General features: G+C 41.9%; 1 protein-coding gene across 2 annotated transcripts in view; it reads left to right on the plus strand.

Moving 5' to 3' along the window:
- Nucleotides 1-7,159, plus strand: part of LOC100437391 (cytochrome P450 3A43) — a 38,410-nt gene extending 31,251 nt beyond the window's left edge. For both annotated transcript variants that reach the window (XM_009242597.2, XM_054560227.1), the window contains 4 exons: nucleotides 622-782; nucleotides 2,405-2,631; nucleotides 4,301-4,463; nucleotides 6,664-7,159. In XM_009242597.2, the coding sequence (XP_009240872.1) occupies nucleotides 622-782; nucleotides 2,405-2,631; nucleotides 4,301-4,463; nucleotides 6,664-6,759 (647 nt within the window). In that variant the 3' untranslated portion in view covers nucleotides 6,760-7,159. The remainder of the gene's footprint in view (nucleotides 1-621; nucleotides 783-2,404; nucleotides 2,632-4,300; nucleotides 4,464-6,663) is intronic.
- Nucleotides 7,160-18,986: the final 11,827 nt, after the last annotated feature.

Genomic DNA, 18,986 nt, shown 5'->3' on the forward strand with positions numbered 1-18,986 from the left:
ATGGACCACACTTTGAGTGGCAAGAGGTGATCTGTAGCCCAGTATTCTTCCCTTGGGTTCTCTCAAACATGCTTAAAGAAAAGATCCTTTATATTTCCCTAAAATCAAGCCTTAGTATTGCAAACTGTCTCATTGTTTGTCAAGCTATATTGCAGCTAGAGTAATTTAAATCTTCCCTGGGGAGAATGTTACTCCACGTTTACTTATAGATAAAGAACTTCTATGATTATCCAAGGGACATCCCCATAACACTGAGTATGTTAGACAGAAACGCTAAAGAACTTTTATGATTATCCAAGGGACATCCCCATAACACTGAGTATGTTAGACAGAAATGCTCTCTCTGAAAGTTACCCAGCTGTGCAGCTGGTGGGGATGGTATGATGAGGAGTGAATGGCCCACAATCGTGTAGACCCTGGAAAAAACTGGATTAAAATGATTTTGCCTTGTTCTGGCTCTGTAGGATACACATCACAGTGAAACCACCCCCAGTGTGACTCTGAATTGGTTTTCTATTTTTGCTCCTAGGGATTTGGGAACTTCAATGGAATTTTGCTTCATCTAAACTGTGATGCTCTATACTGACCACTTTTCCTAAAATGTCTTTCCTCTCCTTTCAGCTCTGTCTGATCTGGAGCTTGTGGCCCAGTCAATTATCATCACTTTTGCTGCCTATGACACAACTAGCACCACTCTCCCCTTCATTATGTATGAACTGGCCACTCACCCTGATGTCCAGCAGAAACTGCAGGAGGAGATTGACGCAGTTTTACCCAATAAGGTAAGAGGATGATCCCTGGAGAAAGAGGGAGGAGGTGAAGCCTCAGCAAGAATGCTTCCTCACCACTTGCCAGGACAATTTTTGCAAAAAGTGTAAGCATCAGTTCTTTCACTTACACTATACAGAAAGGCTGTAAAGAGTAAAAATAAAAGGAGAAACGTAGGTAGTGGATGTTTCTTGCATAAGTGTAAGATCTTTGTAAAACAGTGCTGGTCCTGCTGCATCCGTTGTCTGTTACCAACATAACACCAAGTAAAAAATATCCAGAAACCTCAATGACATCTAAAAACAATCATTTATTGCTCACAAGTCTGGATAGTGAGCTCTGCTGATATTGGCTGGATTCACTGTGGTCTGGCTTTGTTCTGATGCAGCCTGGCCCTGGGTGCGCTGGGCAGGCTGACTCAGCTGTGCCTCATACCTCTCTCATGCTCCAGTCAAGTAGCTAGTGGTGAAGAAGCCAAGCTAGGACCCAGGGTGTCTGACACCTGGGCCAAACACTTAACCTCTACAATATTACCTTCCAAACATAACACCAAATGCTAGCCACGTATTACCCACACTGTTTCCAGAATTCTGCCCAAATTGGAATTCTTTGTGGTGTAATGAGATCTGGCCTTGGGGCTGGCCCTGTTTGGCAGTGAGGTGAACACAAAGGAATGTTCATCTAAGTTCATAGTCCAGGCCCGAAGGAACAAGTGGGAAATTGTTCGAGAAAGAGAGGATGGGGCTGCCCGGAGGGTTCCTATCCTGTTTATAACTCTCAGTAGCACTGAAATTGTGTGCCCTCTCCAGTTATAAAGTTCTTTCGTCATATTTGGGTTACAAAAGAACTGGTTTATCCCCAAACTATTTATAGGATTTTTATATAACATAGTGTTACTCTCCACATTTTTTTTTTTGGATGGAGTCTTGCTTCGTGGCCCAGGCTGGACCGCAGTAGGGTGATCTCGGCTCACTGCTACCTCCGCCTCCAGGGTTCAAGTGATTCTCGTGCCTCAGCCACCCAAGTAGCTGGGATTACAGGTGTGCACTACTATGCCTGGCTGATTTTTATATTTTTAGTAGACACAGGGTTTTGCCATGTTGGCCAGGCTGGTCTCAAACTCCTGACCTCAAGTGATCCACCCACCTTGGCCTCCCACAGTGTTGGGATTACAGGCATGAGCCACCATGCCTGGCCTAAACAGGACTTTTCCATTTTAAATGCTTGTATGAAATAGAGGATTTGCTTTTTACATTTTCTTTTTCCTTGGTACAGATGCATAGCCTCTCTTTGGAAAGGTGACACTGGCTTTGGCATATTTTAGGTGATTCAAATGGCCATCGTCTATTAGTCATTCTTGTTCACCCAAGAAAGAAAAAACACAAAATGGTAATGTCAAGGATTTCAGTCTCTGTGTAAGTGATTGTGCCAAATTCATAACTCCTCCACACATCTCAATGGGCCATTGAGCACATCACTGGGTATGGACAGTTATTAAAATGGTTTATAAATGCAACAATCTTTTACCAGAACGAGTTATTCTCTGGAGCTCCTAACGCTTCAATAGTACTGCATGGACTAAGTTGAAAGTTAATTCCCAATCTCAGTTTATCCAAATCTGTTTCTTTCTTCCCAGGCACCTGTCACCTATGATGCCCTGGTACAGATGGAATACCTTGACATGGTGGTGAATGAAACGCTCAGATTATTCCCAGTTGTTAGTAGAGTTACGACAGTCTGCAAGAAAGATATTGAAATCAATGGAGTCTTAATTCCCAAAGGGTTAGCAGTGATGGTTCCAATCTATGCTCTTCACCATGACCCAAAGTACTGGACAGAGCCTGAGAAGTTCTGCCCTGAAAGGTACAAGGCCCCTGGGAAAGGAGCCCTCCTTCAACCAGCCTGGTTCAAGTATATTCTGCCTCTCTCGATGCATATGGCAATCATTTGAATATGTGCCTTTTCATTTTGGAAGTTTTTTATTACAAAATGATAACTGTTAAACTTTACAAACCACAGATTAAGAAACACCTTATAACAACCCTCATTAACTATGTAATGCCTGTCTTATAGGCATTTTTCTATGCATACAGACATTTTTAAAACTAGTATACTATCACATTTTATTTGAGTTTGAACTGCTGCTTACTGCATTTCAAAGTAAACCATAACCTATCTACTATCTTATGTTACTACATATTTCTGTATGCATAAGCTATAATTCATTTCACCATAATGCTATTTTGAGGATATAAGCTTGTTATTCATTTCAGTTTTTCTTTGCTGTGCCCTTTAGCTCACTGAATTTAGCACCAAGTTTAGGACATGTTTCCACATTCCTTTTTTTTTTTTTCTAACATTGCTTGCTGTTTTCCATAATGTAACTGTGAAAGTGTAGGCTGAGATCCTGAGAAATCATCATTCCTGATGGTTTAAGCCACTTCATTGAGGACAGAGGGAAGCAGAGTTTCTCCTGGTCCTGTTTGTGTCTGCAGTCCTGTGCCACCTCCCTTATACTCTCAGTTGTTGGTGACTCTTCCAAAGCAAAGTCACGTGCTTTCTAGACTTCTCAGAAGTTCTTCCTTGGAAATGTTGGGCATGATCTTCTGGGAATTCAGAGCCAAGGTCAGGCTTTGGGCACAATTTGCACTCTGGAAATAGTTGATATTTTCCCATTTTGGAAAGGAAAATTTGGAATGACCTTTGTAGGGCACTGGCTGGTGAGGTCTGGGATCTAGACTTTTATTGGCCCCTAACTATAAACTTCCCAAGGCAGGGACCTTGTCTTGTTAGGCATGCTGTCCCTACTGCTGGCACAGACTCTGTACATAATACTTGTTGGAAGAGCAAATCAGAATTGACCAATTTCTCTGTTTTCTGGAGTAGAGGACTTCTGTGTTTCCTCCATCTTGGCACTTCCACCTCCTGTGGCTGCACCAACACAAAATCAGAGACCACTCATTGTACTTCTCTTTGCATCATTCAGTCACCAAACAGATAGTAAGTGGTTACCGTGTGTCAGGAACTGGACCAGGCCGTGAGAAATCCATATACTAAAAAAAGTCTGTTGTGAAGAATGTTTGACATACACATAACTATATTCTATAGACACCAGGCTATAGAATAGTATTAATGCTTCCCCCTGTGTTCATCACCAGTCTCACACACCACCGCAATCCTCTCTGTGACTACAATGTTATCTTGAAGAAATAACCTGTAAATATTTCAGAATTTTCTCTAAAATATAAGTAGTCTTTTAAAAACACATAACCACAAGGACATTATCACTTTCCTCCATCAAAATTTTTTCACAATATAATCAAATATTGAGGAATCAAATTTGAATAAACATTGGTTTAACCTTCAAAAATTGTATAGCCAGCCAGGTACAGTGGCTAACACCTGTAATCCCAGCACTTTGGTAGGCCAAGGCGGGCCTCACCTCCCAAAAGCCACCACACCCGGCATAATGTGTAGTTTTAATAGTTTTTATGTTTCATTAACTTGTTTTTATCTACTACTGTGAAACTAGGTTCAGTAAGAAGAACAAGGACAGCATAGATCCTTACAGATACATACCTTTTGGAGCTGGACCCCGAAACTGCATTGGCATGAGGTTTGCTCTCACAAACATAAAACTTGCTGTCATTAGAGCACTGCAGAACTTCTCCTTCAAACCTTGTAAAGAGACGCAGGTCAGTAAACTTTCTTATAAATAATGTTTATTGGGAGTTTTTTAAACTGAGAAGTCTATATTTTTTTAAAATTATTGTTCATCTTTCAATAATTTGCTCTGTGGGACAAAGAATCTAATTGGAGCTATCCATAATGCTTAAAGATGAATCACTTCTGGAGTTCAAAATCTGTGGCTCTATAAAGACAGAACTATAAAGATCATCTAATGTCAATATAGATTAGCACGGTATAATTATGTTCAGTCTCTGTGAACTTGAGCAAATTTTAAATTCAGTTTCATGTCAACTGTAAAGATGAGGAAGTGTTTTGCACAATCATGAAATGTAATGATTACTTTGTCAGGACTTTTGAATGATGCTTTCCTCCACTAGAACTTGCAGAAGCTTTCTCATGACAGTGTTTCTCAACCACTAGCTGTACATTGGAATCACTGGGGAGCTTCAAAAATTCATGATGCCTGGATCATCTCACAAATTCTAAACTAATTTGCCCAGAGTTGTGGCTTTAAAAGCTCTCCCATTGGTCCTCACGTATAGCCAATGTTGAGAATCACTAATTTAAGGCATTTCTGCCAGATAGAAAAGATGCTCACAGTCCAAGGCCATCCTGACCATTTGACCTTATCTTCCAGGAGCACTGCTTTCCTGCTTCATACAAGCTGTGCATCTTTTCAACCCAATAATAGCTCTATGAATGTTCTTCTTTTCCTTCTCATGTTCCTATCCCACAAGTCCTACATCAATTCCCCAAGCCACTCTAAGAAACCTTCCCCATCGAGTACAGGGCCAGTTGTTCTTCTGCTTTGTTACTGTTTATTGCAGGCTGTTATCATCACCTAATTTTATACTTTTCATTAAACCACTCAGTTTTATTCTACAAGTCTTTTCTCTATTCTAAGAATTTCTCCTCTCTGCCCCATTTATGTTGTTTTGTTTTAATTCTTTCATAAAAGTCCAATAGTGTCTTTCAGGGGACATTATCCATTGCAGGCATTCCATACATGTTTAAGGAGTGAGTTTCAGTTGATTTGGAGTTCTTGGATACAAGTTTTAAGCTATTTAATTTTTAAATTTAATACGTGACATTTGTATATTTGAGTGTGTATGTCTGTCTGCAGGAAAAACATTCATGCCATTTGAAATTTTAAAATAATGAGTCACATTAATAGAAAGATACAGAATCCTTTCTCTGAAGGACTTAATGAACACTTGTCATTTATTTATATCGAGCAAGGCCCTATAAGTCTTATTTCTAGGACTTGTGCATTTACTATGCAACTCCTATTCTAAAGTAGGCTTTGTGCATGGGAAAGAAGAAGAATAGATAGGGTTTCAATCATATTTGTGGCTTTAGGGAAGCTGTGCATCCATCCTCTAAGTGTGTACAGACAGGGGCTCAGCTCTGAATAAAAGCAGGTCTCTGGCACACATGGGATGGGGTGATACTCCCTGGCAATTTCCCAAGCATCTACTAGCTGGCACTTTTCAATTTCCATGACAATTTGCCTGCCCTTCACTTAACTGACATCAGAACATTTCTCTGCTGGCTGCTTCCCTGACACTGAAGAAGTGACTTGGTGAGAATGAGGGCTCAAAGTATTAGTCAAAACACTATAGGCCTTGAGAAGCTTCCCATTTGCATTTCCTTTGGAAATCAAGAGAAGAAGTAAAAAGCAAAAGCATAATGCTTCTTGAAGGTCTCTTCCCATCATTACACTGGATGGATTCAGTTGGAAGGAGTTAGTGAATGCTTAATAAGTTGAAGACTGTCCATATAATTGAAATATATAACACCTACTGAGGATTATCTTGCAAGTTTCATCATATACAAAATTAACTTTATATGGCTTTTCCAAAATAGTTTAACATAATGCCTAATAATCTGGATTTGATTTTTTTAAATATCTCTTTGCTTAAAATTTAAATAAAAAGGAACAGAAGCCAGCATGAACAATCTCAAGCCTGGCACAGAATAGATACTCAATAAATATTTTGTTAAATAATGAATGGTAAATGCTTTCACTATCCAGTCTTCACAGAGCTCACTGAACAAGTACAAATAAACCAATATGTATGGTGCTGAAAGTAGTTTTTTTTAGTCATTGCAAAGCATTGCCCTTGATGTCATCTTTTTTATTTTGCTTCTATCTTTTCTTCATTTGCTTCATTGTTTCCCAATATTCTTGTTTAACTTTTGCAGATCCCACTGAAATTAGACAATCTACCAATTCTTCAACCAGAAAAACCTATTGTTCTAAAAGTGCACTTAAGAGATGGGATTACAAGTGGACCCTGACTTTCCCTAAGAGCTTCCACTTTGTTCAAGAAAGCTGTATCCCAGAACACTAGACACTTCAAATTGTTTTGTGAATAAAACTCAGAAATGAAGATGAGCTTAACCTAGTGTACTGGGTGAATAATTAGAAATTCTCTACATTCATTGAGCTCTCATTGTCTGGGTAGAGTATTACACATTGCATACTATGAATCAGGTGACAAACAAGAGCCAAATAAGTACAGTCGTCTTCTCTACTTCTCATAAGACTATCTCCCCACCATCTATAGTTAGTACCCTCAAGTCCTCCTGAGCTGTGATCGGAGAATAAACATTTCTCAACAATTTTACCAACAATTTTTAATGAAAAGGAAAATTATAGTTGTGATTCTCGTAGTGACATTTATATTACATGTTCTATTTGTGATATTCTATAATAAGTATTATATTGAGAAAGTCAATAAACACCTCTTTACAAAACTGTTATCTGATGTCTTCCTGCATATTAAGGATGAATCTACAGAATTAGATCAATGAGGATCAACAACTAAATATTGTTGGTCATTATAATCGCTGGTTCTGTGGGGTCCTTTACAGGACTCTAACTTGATTATTAATCTAGGTGTGAGTTAAACCACTGTGACTTTGCCCATTGTTTAGAAAACATATTCGTAGTTTCATTGGGCCTCTTCTGAAGCACATATTTTGGTAACATTCAACTTAGGAATTTATTTTTACATTATTAGTTTTGATTTAATGTTATATCTCATCTCACCTGATAGTGCTGGAAGACAGGGAACATGTTTTCCTATACTTGTTCTATTTCACCTTTAACTTCCAAATGTTTTAACATAATGAACACTGAATAAAATGTGGTTTATTAGTCAACTGATTGGGCAGCAAAGCTAAAGGCATTCATCAGTTTCAGCCGGTATCAGAGGCTGCACAGAGTTCTTCCTTTTCCTTTTCTGCTTCATCCCAAAGAAATGGGGCTATATATTCCCAAATTTTCAAAATAATGTGGATATTTTGACCTCCTCCCATGGCTCATAAGTGCTGTCAATGGCATCTAGAGTAGTAAATCCTTTCCAGAAGGCTTTCAATTGACTTTGCCCAGATCCATCAGAGGAATTACTATCTATGGTGGCTATAGCCTTATGAAATGTATTTCTTAAATAATAAGACTTGAAAGTTAAAATTACTCTTTTATCCACAGCTGCAGAATGGATGTTTTGTTAGTAGGCATTAAAGCAACAATAATCTTTTTGTCATCTTCATCAGAGCTCTTGAGTGACTAAATGTATTATCAATGAGCAGTGATATTTTGTTTTGTTTGTTTCTCTTTTATTTTATTTTAGGTATCAGGATACATGTGCAGAACATGCAGGTTTGTTACATAGGTAAAGGGGTGCCATGGTTTGCTGCACCTATCAATCTACCACCTAGGTATTAAGCCCCACATGCATTAGCTATTGGTCCTGATGCTCTACCTCCCCCGCCCCCTCCCAACAGGCTCCAGTGTGTGTTGTTCCCTGTGTCCATGTGTTTTCATTGCTCAGCTCCCACTAATGAGTGAGAACTTGTGGTGTTTGGTTTTCTGTTCCTGTGTTAGTTTGCTGAGGAGGATGGCTTCCAGCTTCATCCATGTCCCTGTAAAGGACATGGTCTCATTCCTTTTTATGGCTGCATAGTATTCCATTGTGTATATGTACCACATTTTCTTTATTCAGTCTATCATCGACGGGCATTTGGGCTGATTCCAAATCTTTGCTATTGTAAACAGTGCTGCAATAAACTGGCTAAGTCTACCTGAAGTCAATTATTGTCTAATTTTATCTGTGTTGTAGACATTTTTAAAATCATCTCAAGAGGCTAGACCAGCACTATTTGCTTGAGAGTTGTGCTTATGTAAAGAAATGTAACTAGTAACAGATACAAGGGTTTAAAACGAAAAAAACAAAGTGAAATTAATAGTAATATGATAACTCTAGTTTTCATAATGCTTATGAGCCATGAACCTAGGCTTAAAGGCAAGTAATTAAATAAACCAAATGACCGTAACGAATTAGTTGAGACAGGTTGTAACCATGCGGCCAGTTTTTCTTATTTTGTGTATATGGGTCTCCACTTTTCCAGAGTGAGGACTAAGCCCTGATTTTTTTCATCTTGCCCAAATTCCTATCTACGGGGTCTAGGGAGTCATGCCCTACAAACCATAAATTCTCATCAGATGCGTTTTATTTAACCCTATATATCGTGACTTACTTTCCAATCTGACTCTGGCATAACATTACGTGACAAAGAAGGAACTCAAAATATTTTACCCCAAAACATGTTTCTTTGCCGTATCTTGAAATGGTCCTGCAAAGCTATCCTTTGTGGGGGGGAATATTTGCATCTGTAAAGAATCTCTTTTCATCATGTAGCTAGATCTTTTTCTTCCAGGCCCTCCCAATCCTGAAGAGATGAAGTAAGAGTCTAACACCTTTTAAAGGTCTGAATGGGAAATATTTGTCATCTATTGTCTCTAAGGGCATTCATTGTAAGACTGTAAGACTTCAAAAGAACCCTGGTCTCCACAACCTTTTTTTTTTAAATCTTAACCTGAATATTTCCTTTCTATTGATCCCAGGTCTTTAGACAAACTCAACCAATTGTCAGTCAGAAAATGTTTAAATTTACCTATAGCCTGGAAGCACACACATCCCCAACATCCCACTTTGAGTTGTCCCACCTTTCTGAACCAAGCTAATGTATTTCTGAAATGTATTTGATTGATGTCTCATGCCTCTCTAAAATGTATAAAACCAAGATGCACCCCTATTACCTTGGGCGTATGTTCTCAAGACCTCCTGAGGGCTGTGTCACAGGACATGCTCACTAATATTTGGCTCAGAATAAATCTCTTCAAATATTTTACAGAGTTTGACTCTTTTCCTCAACAAGGGGAAATTACCCTAATATAGCGTGTAGTATTAGCAATAATGTTACTGGAAAGGGGTCCAAATCCAGACCCCAACAGAGGGTTCTTGGATCACTCATGAGAAAGAATTCAGGGCAAGTCCGTAGAGTAAAGTGAAAGCAAGTTTATTAAGAAGTAAAGGAATAAAAAATGGCTACTCCACAAGCAGAACAGCAGCATAGGCTCCTCTTTGGCTATTTTTATGTTATTTCTTGATTATATGCCAAACAAGGGGATTATTCGTGAGTTTTCCATGAAAGCGGTGGGCAATCCCCAGAACTGAGGGTTCCTCCCCTTCCTAGACCATATAGGGAAACTTCCTGACATTGCCATGTCATTTGTAAACTCTCATGGCACTGGCAGGTGTCTTTTAGCATGCTGATGCATTATAATTAGCATATCATGATCAGTGAGGATGACCAGAGGTCACTTCCATCGCCATTTTGGTTTTGGTGGGTTTTGGCCAGCTTTTTTTTCGCCTGCTGTTTTGTTTTGGTTTTGGGGGTTTTTTAAGCCCAGAGTGCAGTAGTGCAATCTCAGTTCATTGAAACTTCTGTCTCCCAGGGTTCAAGGGATTCTCGTGCCTCACCCTCACCACCACCCCCGCCACCCTGAGTAGCTGAGACTACAGGCATGCACCACCACACCTGGCTAATTTTTGTATTTTTAGTAGAGACGGGGTTTCACCATGTTGGTCAGGCTAGTCTCAAACTCCTGACCTCAGGTGATCCTCACACCTCGGCCTCCCAAAGTGCTGGGATTACAGACGTGAGCCGCCTTGCCTGGCCTCACCTGCTATTCTTTTAGAATTGTAATGTGTTGCTTGTCTTTTCCTCTTAACAAGTATTTTATTGCTTTTATTGAGTAAATAAAAGCAATGATCAAAACAGTGCTAGTGAAAGAATGTTATTCTGTCTTCCCAAACTGGAGGGTAGACATTCATTTTTTAATTTAAATAGTTATTTAATTTTTATTTGGAAATATATACTCACAGAAAGTTGCCCCAAAAATGTACAGAGATGTGTCATGTACTCTTCATTCTGTTTCCCCCAGTGTTAATGTCTTCCATAACTGTGTATATAGTATACTCCTATTACTCTAGTAACAAGAAATTGACATTGATATAATCCAGAGGGCTTTATTCAGATTTCACCAGTTTTAGGAGCCCTCATTTGTGTGTATGTGTGTGTGTGTGTGTAGCTCTATGCAAATTCATCACATATATAGATTTGCATAACGCCCAGAAGAATCAAGATAACGGAACTGCTCCATCAGCATGTGACCCTCGTGACTGTCACCTGCTATTCTTTTAAAGTCACAATGTGTAGCTTAACTTTTCTTTTTCACAAGGTTTTTTCCTTGCTTTTATCAAGCAAAACTTTATTTTGAGGGGACCTATTTATCAATTTTTCCTGTTATGAATTGTGTTCTTGGTACTGAGTCCAAAAATTCTTTGTGTACCGCACCCCACCCCCGATGTTTTTGTTGTTTTTCCAAAAGTTATATAGTTTTTTTTTTTTTTTTTTTTTTTCTGAAGTATTTATTGATCATTCTTGGGTGTTTCTCGGAGAGGGGGATATGGCAGGGTCATAGGATAATAGTGGAGAGAAGGTCAGGAGATAAACACATGAACAAAGGTCTCTGGTTTTCCTAGGCAGAGGACCCTGCGGCCTTCTGCAGTGTTTGTGCCCCTGAGTACTTGAGATTAGGGAGTGGTGATGACTCTTAAAGAGCATGCTGCCTTCAAGCATCTGTTTAACAAAGCACATCTTGCACCACCCTTAATCCATTTAACCCTGAGTTGACACAGCACATGTTTCAGAGAGCAGGGGGCTGGGGGAAAGGCCATAGATCAACAGCATCCCAAGGCAGAAGAATTTCTCCTAGTCAGAACAAAATGGAGTCTCCTATGCCCACCCCTTTCTACACAGACACAGCAACAATCTGATCTCTCCTTCCTTTCCCCACACTTCCTCCCCTTCTCTTCAACAAAACCGCCATCGTCCTCATGGCCCGCTCCCGATGGTCGCTGTCTCTTCGGAGCTGTTGGGTACACCTCCCAGACAGGGCAGCCGGGCAGAGGCGCTCCTCACCTCCCAGACAGGGCGGCCGGGCAGAGGCGCTCCTCACTTCCCCAACGGGGCCGCCCGGGCAGAGGCGCTCCTCGCTTCCCAGACGGGGCCGCCCGGGCAGAGGCGCTCCTCAGTTCCTCCCAGACCGGGTGGCAGCCGGGCAGAGGCGCTCCTCACCTCCCAGACGGGGCGGCCGGGCAGAGGCGCTCCTCACTTCCCCAACGGGGCGGCCGAGCAGAGGCGCTCCTCACTTCCCAGAGGGGGCGGCCGGGCAGAGGCGCTCCTCACTTCCTCCCAGATGGGGTGGCGGCCAGGCAGAGGCGCTCCTCACCTCCCAGACAGGGCGGCCGGGCAGAGGCGCTCCTCACTTCCCAGACTGGGCGGCCGGGCAGAGGCGCTCCTCACCTCCTAGATGGGGCGACCAGGCAGAGGCGCTCCTCACTTCCCAGACGGTGTGGCGGCTGGGCAGAGGTGCTCCTCCCTTCCCAGATGGGGCAGCCAGGCAGAGGCGCTCCTCACTTCCCAGACGGTGTGGCGGCCGGGCAGAGGTGCTCCTCCCTTCCCAGATGGGGCAGCCGGGCAGAGGCGCTCCTCACTTCCTCCCAGACGGGGTGGCGGCCAGGCAGAGGCGCTCCTCACTTCCCAGAGGGGGCGGCCGGGCAGAGGTGCTCCTCACTTCCTCCCAGACGGGGTGACAGCCGGGCAGAGGCACTCCTCACCTCCCAGACGGGGCGGCCGGGCAGAGGTGCTCCTCATCTCCCAGACGGGGCGGACGGGCAGAGGTGCTCCTCATCTCCCAGACGGGGCAGCCGGGCAGAGGTGCTCCTCACTTCCTCCCAGACGGGGTGACGGCCGGGCAGAGGCACTCCTCACCTCCCAGACGGGGCGGCCGGGCAGAGGCGCTCCTCACCTCCCAGACGGAGTGGTCAGGCAGAGGCGCTCCTCACTTCCCATATGGGGTGGCGGCCGGGCAGAGGCGCTCCTCACTTCCCAGATGGGGCAGCCGGGCAGAGGTGCTCCTCACTTCCTCCCAGACGGGGTGGCAGCCGGGCAGAGGCGCTCCTCACCTCCCAGACGGGGTGGCCGGGCAGAGGCGCTCCTCCCTTCCCAGACGGAGTGGCCAGGCAGAGGCGCTCCTCACCTCCCAGAGTGGGCGGCCAGTTATATAGTTTTATCCTTTACGTTTAAGCCTATGATTCATTCTGCATTAATTTTTGTATAAGGTATCAGGTTTAGATCAAGGTTCGTTTCTTGGGGCCTATGGCCGTTCATTGTTCCAACACCATTTCTGGAAAGGCTATCCTTCCTCCACTGAATTGCTTTTGCACCACTACCAAAAATCAGTTGGGCCAGGCACGGTGGCTCACACTTGTAATCCTAGCACTATGGGAGGTCGAGGCAGGTGGATCACTTGACATCAGGAGTTCGAGACCAGCCTGGCCAACGTGGTGAAACCCCATCTCTACTAAAAATACAAAATTAGCTGGGCATGGTGGCGTATGCCTATAGTCCCAGCTACTCGGGAGGCTGAGGCAGAAGAATCGCTTGAACCCAGAAGGTGGAGTTTGCAGTAAGCCAAGCTCAAGCCACTGCACTCCAGCCTGGGCGACAGAGCAAGACTCCAGCTTAAAAAAAAAAAAAATCAGGCCAGGCACGGTGGCTCACGCCTATAATCCCAGCATCTTGGGAGGCTGAGGACAGCAGATCACGAGGTCAGGAGTTCGAGACCAGCATGACCAACATGGTGAAACCCCATCTCTACTGAAAAATACGAAAATTAGCCGGGCATGGTGGTGTGCACCTGTAATCCCAGCTACTCAGGAGGCTGAGGCAGGAGAAACACTTGAACCAGGGAGGCAAAGGTTGCAGTGAGCCGAGATCACGCTATTGCACTCCAGCCTGGGTGACAGAGCAAGACTCCGTCTCAAAAAAAAAAATCAGCTGGGCCTATTTGTGTGCATCTCTTTCTCATTCTCTATTGTGATCACAGCGTCTTGACTATAGCAGCTGCATAGTAAGTCATAACATCGAGAGTGATTTCTCCCACTTCATTTATTTTTTTCAGAAATATTTTATCTATTGTTGGTCCTTCGACTTTCTATACAATTCAGAATAAACATCAATATCTAAAAATAAACTTTCTGAAATTTTGATACAAATTGAAATAAACTTACAGATCAATATGAAATAAATCTATATCTTTACTATGTACAATCTTGACCTTATGAACACAGGATACGTCTCCATTTCCTTTCCTTCCTTTCTTCCTCTCATGTACATTTTGTAGTTTCAAGATAGTGAGATGTTTTGTTAGGTTTATACCTAAAGTCTTTCATTTTAATTGGAGGGATTATAAATCATATAGCATTTATAATGTGTTTTCATATATTCATTGCTGTCATGTAGAAATGTGTTTGACTTTTTTTGTGTTGATCTTGTATCTTACAATTGTGCTAAATTCACCTATTTTTTTTTTTTTTTTTTTGAGTCTTACTCTTTTGCCCAGTCTACAGTGCAGTGGTGCGATCTCAGCTCATTGCAACCTCTGCCTCCCGGGTTCAAGCAATTCTCCTGCCTCAGCTTCCTGAGTAGCTAGGACTACAGGGATGCACCACCACACCTGGCTAATTTTTGTATTTTTAGCAGAGATGGATTTCACCATGTTAGGCTGGTCTCAAACTCCTGGCCTCAAGTGATCCACCCACCTCAGCGTCCCAAGTGCTGGGATTACAGGCGTGAGCCACCGCACCCGGCCTGAATTCATTTTTTTATTCCAGAGTTCCCCTTGCATATTCTTTGAGTGTTGAGATGCTCCTGATCATACTCTAGTACGGAGATGTGTTCTTGAGAAACCTGAGACAGAAGGTAGAGACGGGTAAGCCCCTCACTTTGAGAGAGTAAGTAGGAGCACAGCCACGGGGTTCTGAGCTGTAATGAGCCCCTCCAGCTGCCTGCCATGGAGCTGATATCCCCACTCTTGGGTTATTCCAGTGACCAGACAAAAGAAGGGCTGTAGTGTTGTGACTCCAATGGGCCACCCAAGAGGGGACAGCTCCCATGAGAAGACAGGGAAGCAGTGTGGCGTCGGGAGTCAGGGGGATTATTTTCTCCTCTGTTCACAGAAGCCTAAATTTATTCATCAGCTAAATTGTCACCATGGATATTCTGGAAGAAAAATACATTTTCTAGATGTAGTACCTACATCAACAGCATCAGCACTACTTGGGATTTATTAAAAATGTAAATTCAGAATTTTTGAATCAGAAACTCTAAATCAGAAACCCTGAAACTGGGGCCCAGCCAACTGCTTTAACATGACCTTCAGATATGTACTCATGTTTGAGAATCGCTGCTGTAGAAGAGCATGAGAACAAGGAAGTAACATGAAAGAATTTAAATGCAAAGGAAATGGAAAATGAAGACTCAATGAAGAAGGAGTTAAAGTGAGTGTAGCGTTCAGTGAAGAAAGTGTTTCAAAAAGGAAGGCATAATCGACTTTGTCAAAGGCTGTTGGGTACATTGAAAATTGGCCATTGATCGCTTCTTGGCCTTTTGGCTAAGAGCAAGTGAAAATCGGCCATTGAATGTGGCCACAAGGAGGCCATTTGTGACAATCATACTAATGGTTTCCATAGATTGATGATGACAAAAGCCAACTGAAGTGAGCTCAGGAGAAAATGGAAGCAGAAAAAGTGGAAATAACAGGTAAAGAAAACTGTTTCGGCCGGACACGGAGGCTCACGCCTGTAATCCCAGTACTTTGGGAGGCCGAGGCGGGCGGATCACGAGGTCAGGAGATGGAGACCATCCTGGCTAACGCTGGAGTGCAATGGCATGATCTCGGCTCACTGCAACTTCTGCCTCCCAGGTTCAAGCAATTCTCCTGTCTCAGCCTCCCGAGTAGCTGGGATTACAGGCACATGCCGCCATGCCCAGATAATTTTTGTATTTTTAGTAGAGATGGGGTTTCACCATGTTGGCCAGGATGGAAAAGAGACTATCCTGTCTTTATTGTGCATTCTTGGCACACTTGTTGAAGATAAGCTGACTGTATATGCATGGGTTTATTTCTGCACTGCCTATTCTATTCTGTTTGGTCTATATGTCTGTTTTTATGTCAATATTGAAGCGACATCATTTGTCTGGGGAAATACCCAAGGTTCGTTGTCTTGTGCTAAGGAAATGAAATATGAGGACACATACAAGGAGTGGGTTTAAGAGCAGAACTTTAATTAAAGTGAAAGAAAGAAGACAGAGCTTCCGCATGCAGAGGAAGGGAACCAAAGTGGGTTTCCAGGTTTGGGGTGAGATGCAGTTGACTTTATAGAGGGGCTTAGAAAGGCAGTGTCTGATTTTCATAGGGCCCATGGGATTGGTTGGACCAGGTGTGCCATTTACATACCCCATGATTAGGCTGGCCATCCAACCCTAATCTTTTATTATGCAGGTGGGGTCTCCACCTGGCCAGCACCACGACATTTGCACATGTGGCGACAAAGAGAAGGGAGGAGAAAACCTCCATGTTGGATGTACCTGGCTTCCAGGTATCTCTTTTGTATTGGCACAGGTGCCAGTATTCACCCATGCAAGCTTCCAGCTTGTGTATCTATGCTTGCAGCTTGATTTTTCAGGCTGCTTTTTGTTAGAAAAGAAATGATGTGGGGGCTGCTTTTTATCAAAAGGAAATTCCACTGAGAATTCTTTTACCCTTACTAACTGCCTAAATAATTCCTTTTTAACTTCTATATCAGTATCATGCTGTTTTGATTATTGTAGCTATGGAATATAGTCTTAAATCAGGACTTGTAATGGCCCCAGCTGTGTTTTTCTTGCTGAAAATTGCTTTGGCTATTTGAGGCCTTTTGTGGTTCCATATGAATTCTAGGATTTTTTTCTATTTCTGTAATAAATACCATCAGGATTTTGATAGAGAGTGCATTGAATCTGTAGGTTGCTTTGGTAATATGAACATTTTAACAATACTATTCTTCCAATTCATTAACATGGAATGTCTTTTCATTTATTTGTGTTTTCTCCATTCCAAAAACAACATAATACACATTCTTATCATCTGCAATGGCACATACTCTAAAATCAACCAATCAGCCATAAAACAATACTCCACAAATTCAAAAAAACCAAAATCATACCAACCACACTCTCAGACCACAAAACAATAAAAATAGAAAACAATAATAAGAATAGCACTCAAAACTAAACAATTACATGGAAATTAAACAACCTGCTACTGAATGACTTCTAGGTAAACAATGAAATGAAGGCAGAAATCAAGAAATTCTTTGAAACTAGTGAGAACAAAAGATATAATATACCAAAATCTCTGGGACATGGCCAAAGTAGTATTAAGTGGAAAGCTTATAGCACTAACTGTCCACATCAGAAAGCTAGAATCTCAAATTAACAACCTAATATCACACCTTGAGGAACTAGAAAAACAAGAGCAAGCCAAATCCAAAGCCAGTAAGAGACAAGAAATAACCAAAATCAGAGCTGAACTATACGAAATTCAGGTGCAAAAAAACCATACAAAATATCAATGAAACCAGAAGTTGATATTTGAAAGAACAAGTAAGATTGATAGACCACTAGATAGACTAATAAAGAAAAAGAGAGAAGATCCAATTAAACACAATCAGAAATGACAACGGGACATTACTACTGATCCAATAGAAATATTTAAAAAAAAAAAAAACCTCAGAAAGTATAACAAACCCCTCCATGCACACAAGCTAGAAAACCTACTAAAAGTGGCTAAATTCCTGGAAACATACAATCTCCCACGATTGAACCAGGAAGAAATTAAAAATCTGAACATACCAATAACAAGTTACAAAATTGAATTAGTAATAAAAAGCCTATCAACCAGATAAAGCCCAGGATCAGAAGGATTCACAGCTGAATTCTACCAGATGTATAAAGAAGAGCTGGTATCATTCCTGCTGAAACTATCCAAAAAACTGAAGAGGGACTCCTCCCTACCTCATTCTATGAGGTCAGGATCATCCTGATACAAAAACATGGCAAAGACACAACAAAAAAAGAAATCTTCAGGTCAATATCCTTAAAAAAAACATAAATGGAAAAATTCTTAACAAAATACTTGGCTGGGCGTGGTGGCTCATGCCTGTAATCCCAATAGTTTGGGGGGCCGAGGAGGGAGGATCACGTGAGGTCAGGAGTTTTAGACCAGCCTGACCAATATGATGAAACCCTGTCTCTACTAAAAATACAAAAATTAGCCGAGTGTGGTGGCATGTGCCTGTAATCCCACCTACTTGGGAGCCTGAGACAGGAGAATCGCTTGAATACAAGACGCAGAGGTTGCAGTGAGCCGAGATCACGCCATTGCACTCCAGCCTGGCCAACAAGAGTGAAACTCTGTCTCAAAAAACAAACGAACAAACAAAATGCTAGCAAATCTAATCCAGCAGCACATCAAAAAGGTAATCCACCACTATCGAGTAGGCTTTACCCCTGGGTTGCAAGGTTAGTTCAACATATGCAAATCAGTAAGTGTAATTCATCACATAAACAGAACCAAAAACAAAAACCATATGATTATATCAATACATGCAGAATACATTGGGAGTCATCCACCTGCCCTCCCACCTGGGGGTTGGGAGGGCAGCTGGATGAAGGTGGGAGGGCAGGTGGATGAAGGTGGGAGGGCAGGTGGATGACTACAAAGGGGATACACAGGGTAATGATAGGATGATGAAACTACTCTATTTGGTACTGGAGTGATAAATACATAACCCATACATTTGCTAAAACCCATAGAACCATACATCAACAAGGAGTGAACTTTGATATACATAAAATTTTAAAAATTAAACAGGATGTTGGAAGAATTCCGGGATGAAATGCAGACTGTGAGGAAGACTCTAACTATATTACAAATCTATTACACAATCTCACTGAAGAATGGAGTGGTAGGGGAAGAAGCTGAATAACTTTGGAAAATGCTGTTTTGATGGAAAAACATAAGGTGAAAAATAAAAGAATTGTACACAAACACTATACTCCAGTTGATAAATTTCTCACTGGGATACAGGTTAACAATTCTGAATCTGCTTTGCATGTATGATGGGGTTATAAATAAACAGATTGTGGACGATGAGAGCCAGGTTTCTATCAGAGAAGAAAATTACAGATGATAAGAAAGGAGGGAAGGCTAGAATGAATCTCATGGA

Source organism: Pongo abelii, chromosome 6 (assembly GCF_028885655.2).
Source record: "Pongo abelii isolate AG06213 chromosome 6, NHGRI_mPonAbe1-v2.0_pri, whole genome shotgun sequence".
Taxonomy (NCBI): Eukaryota; Metazoa; Chordata; class Mammalia; order Primates; family Hominidae; genus Pongo; species Pongo abelii.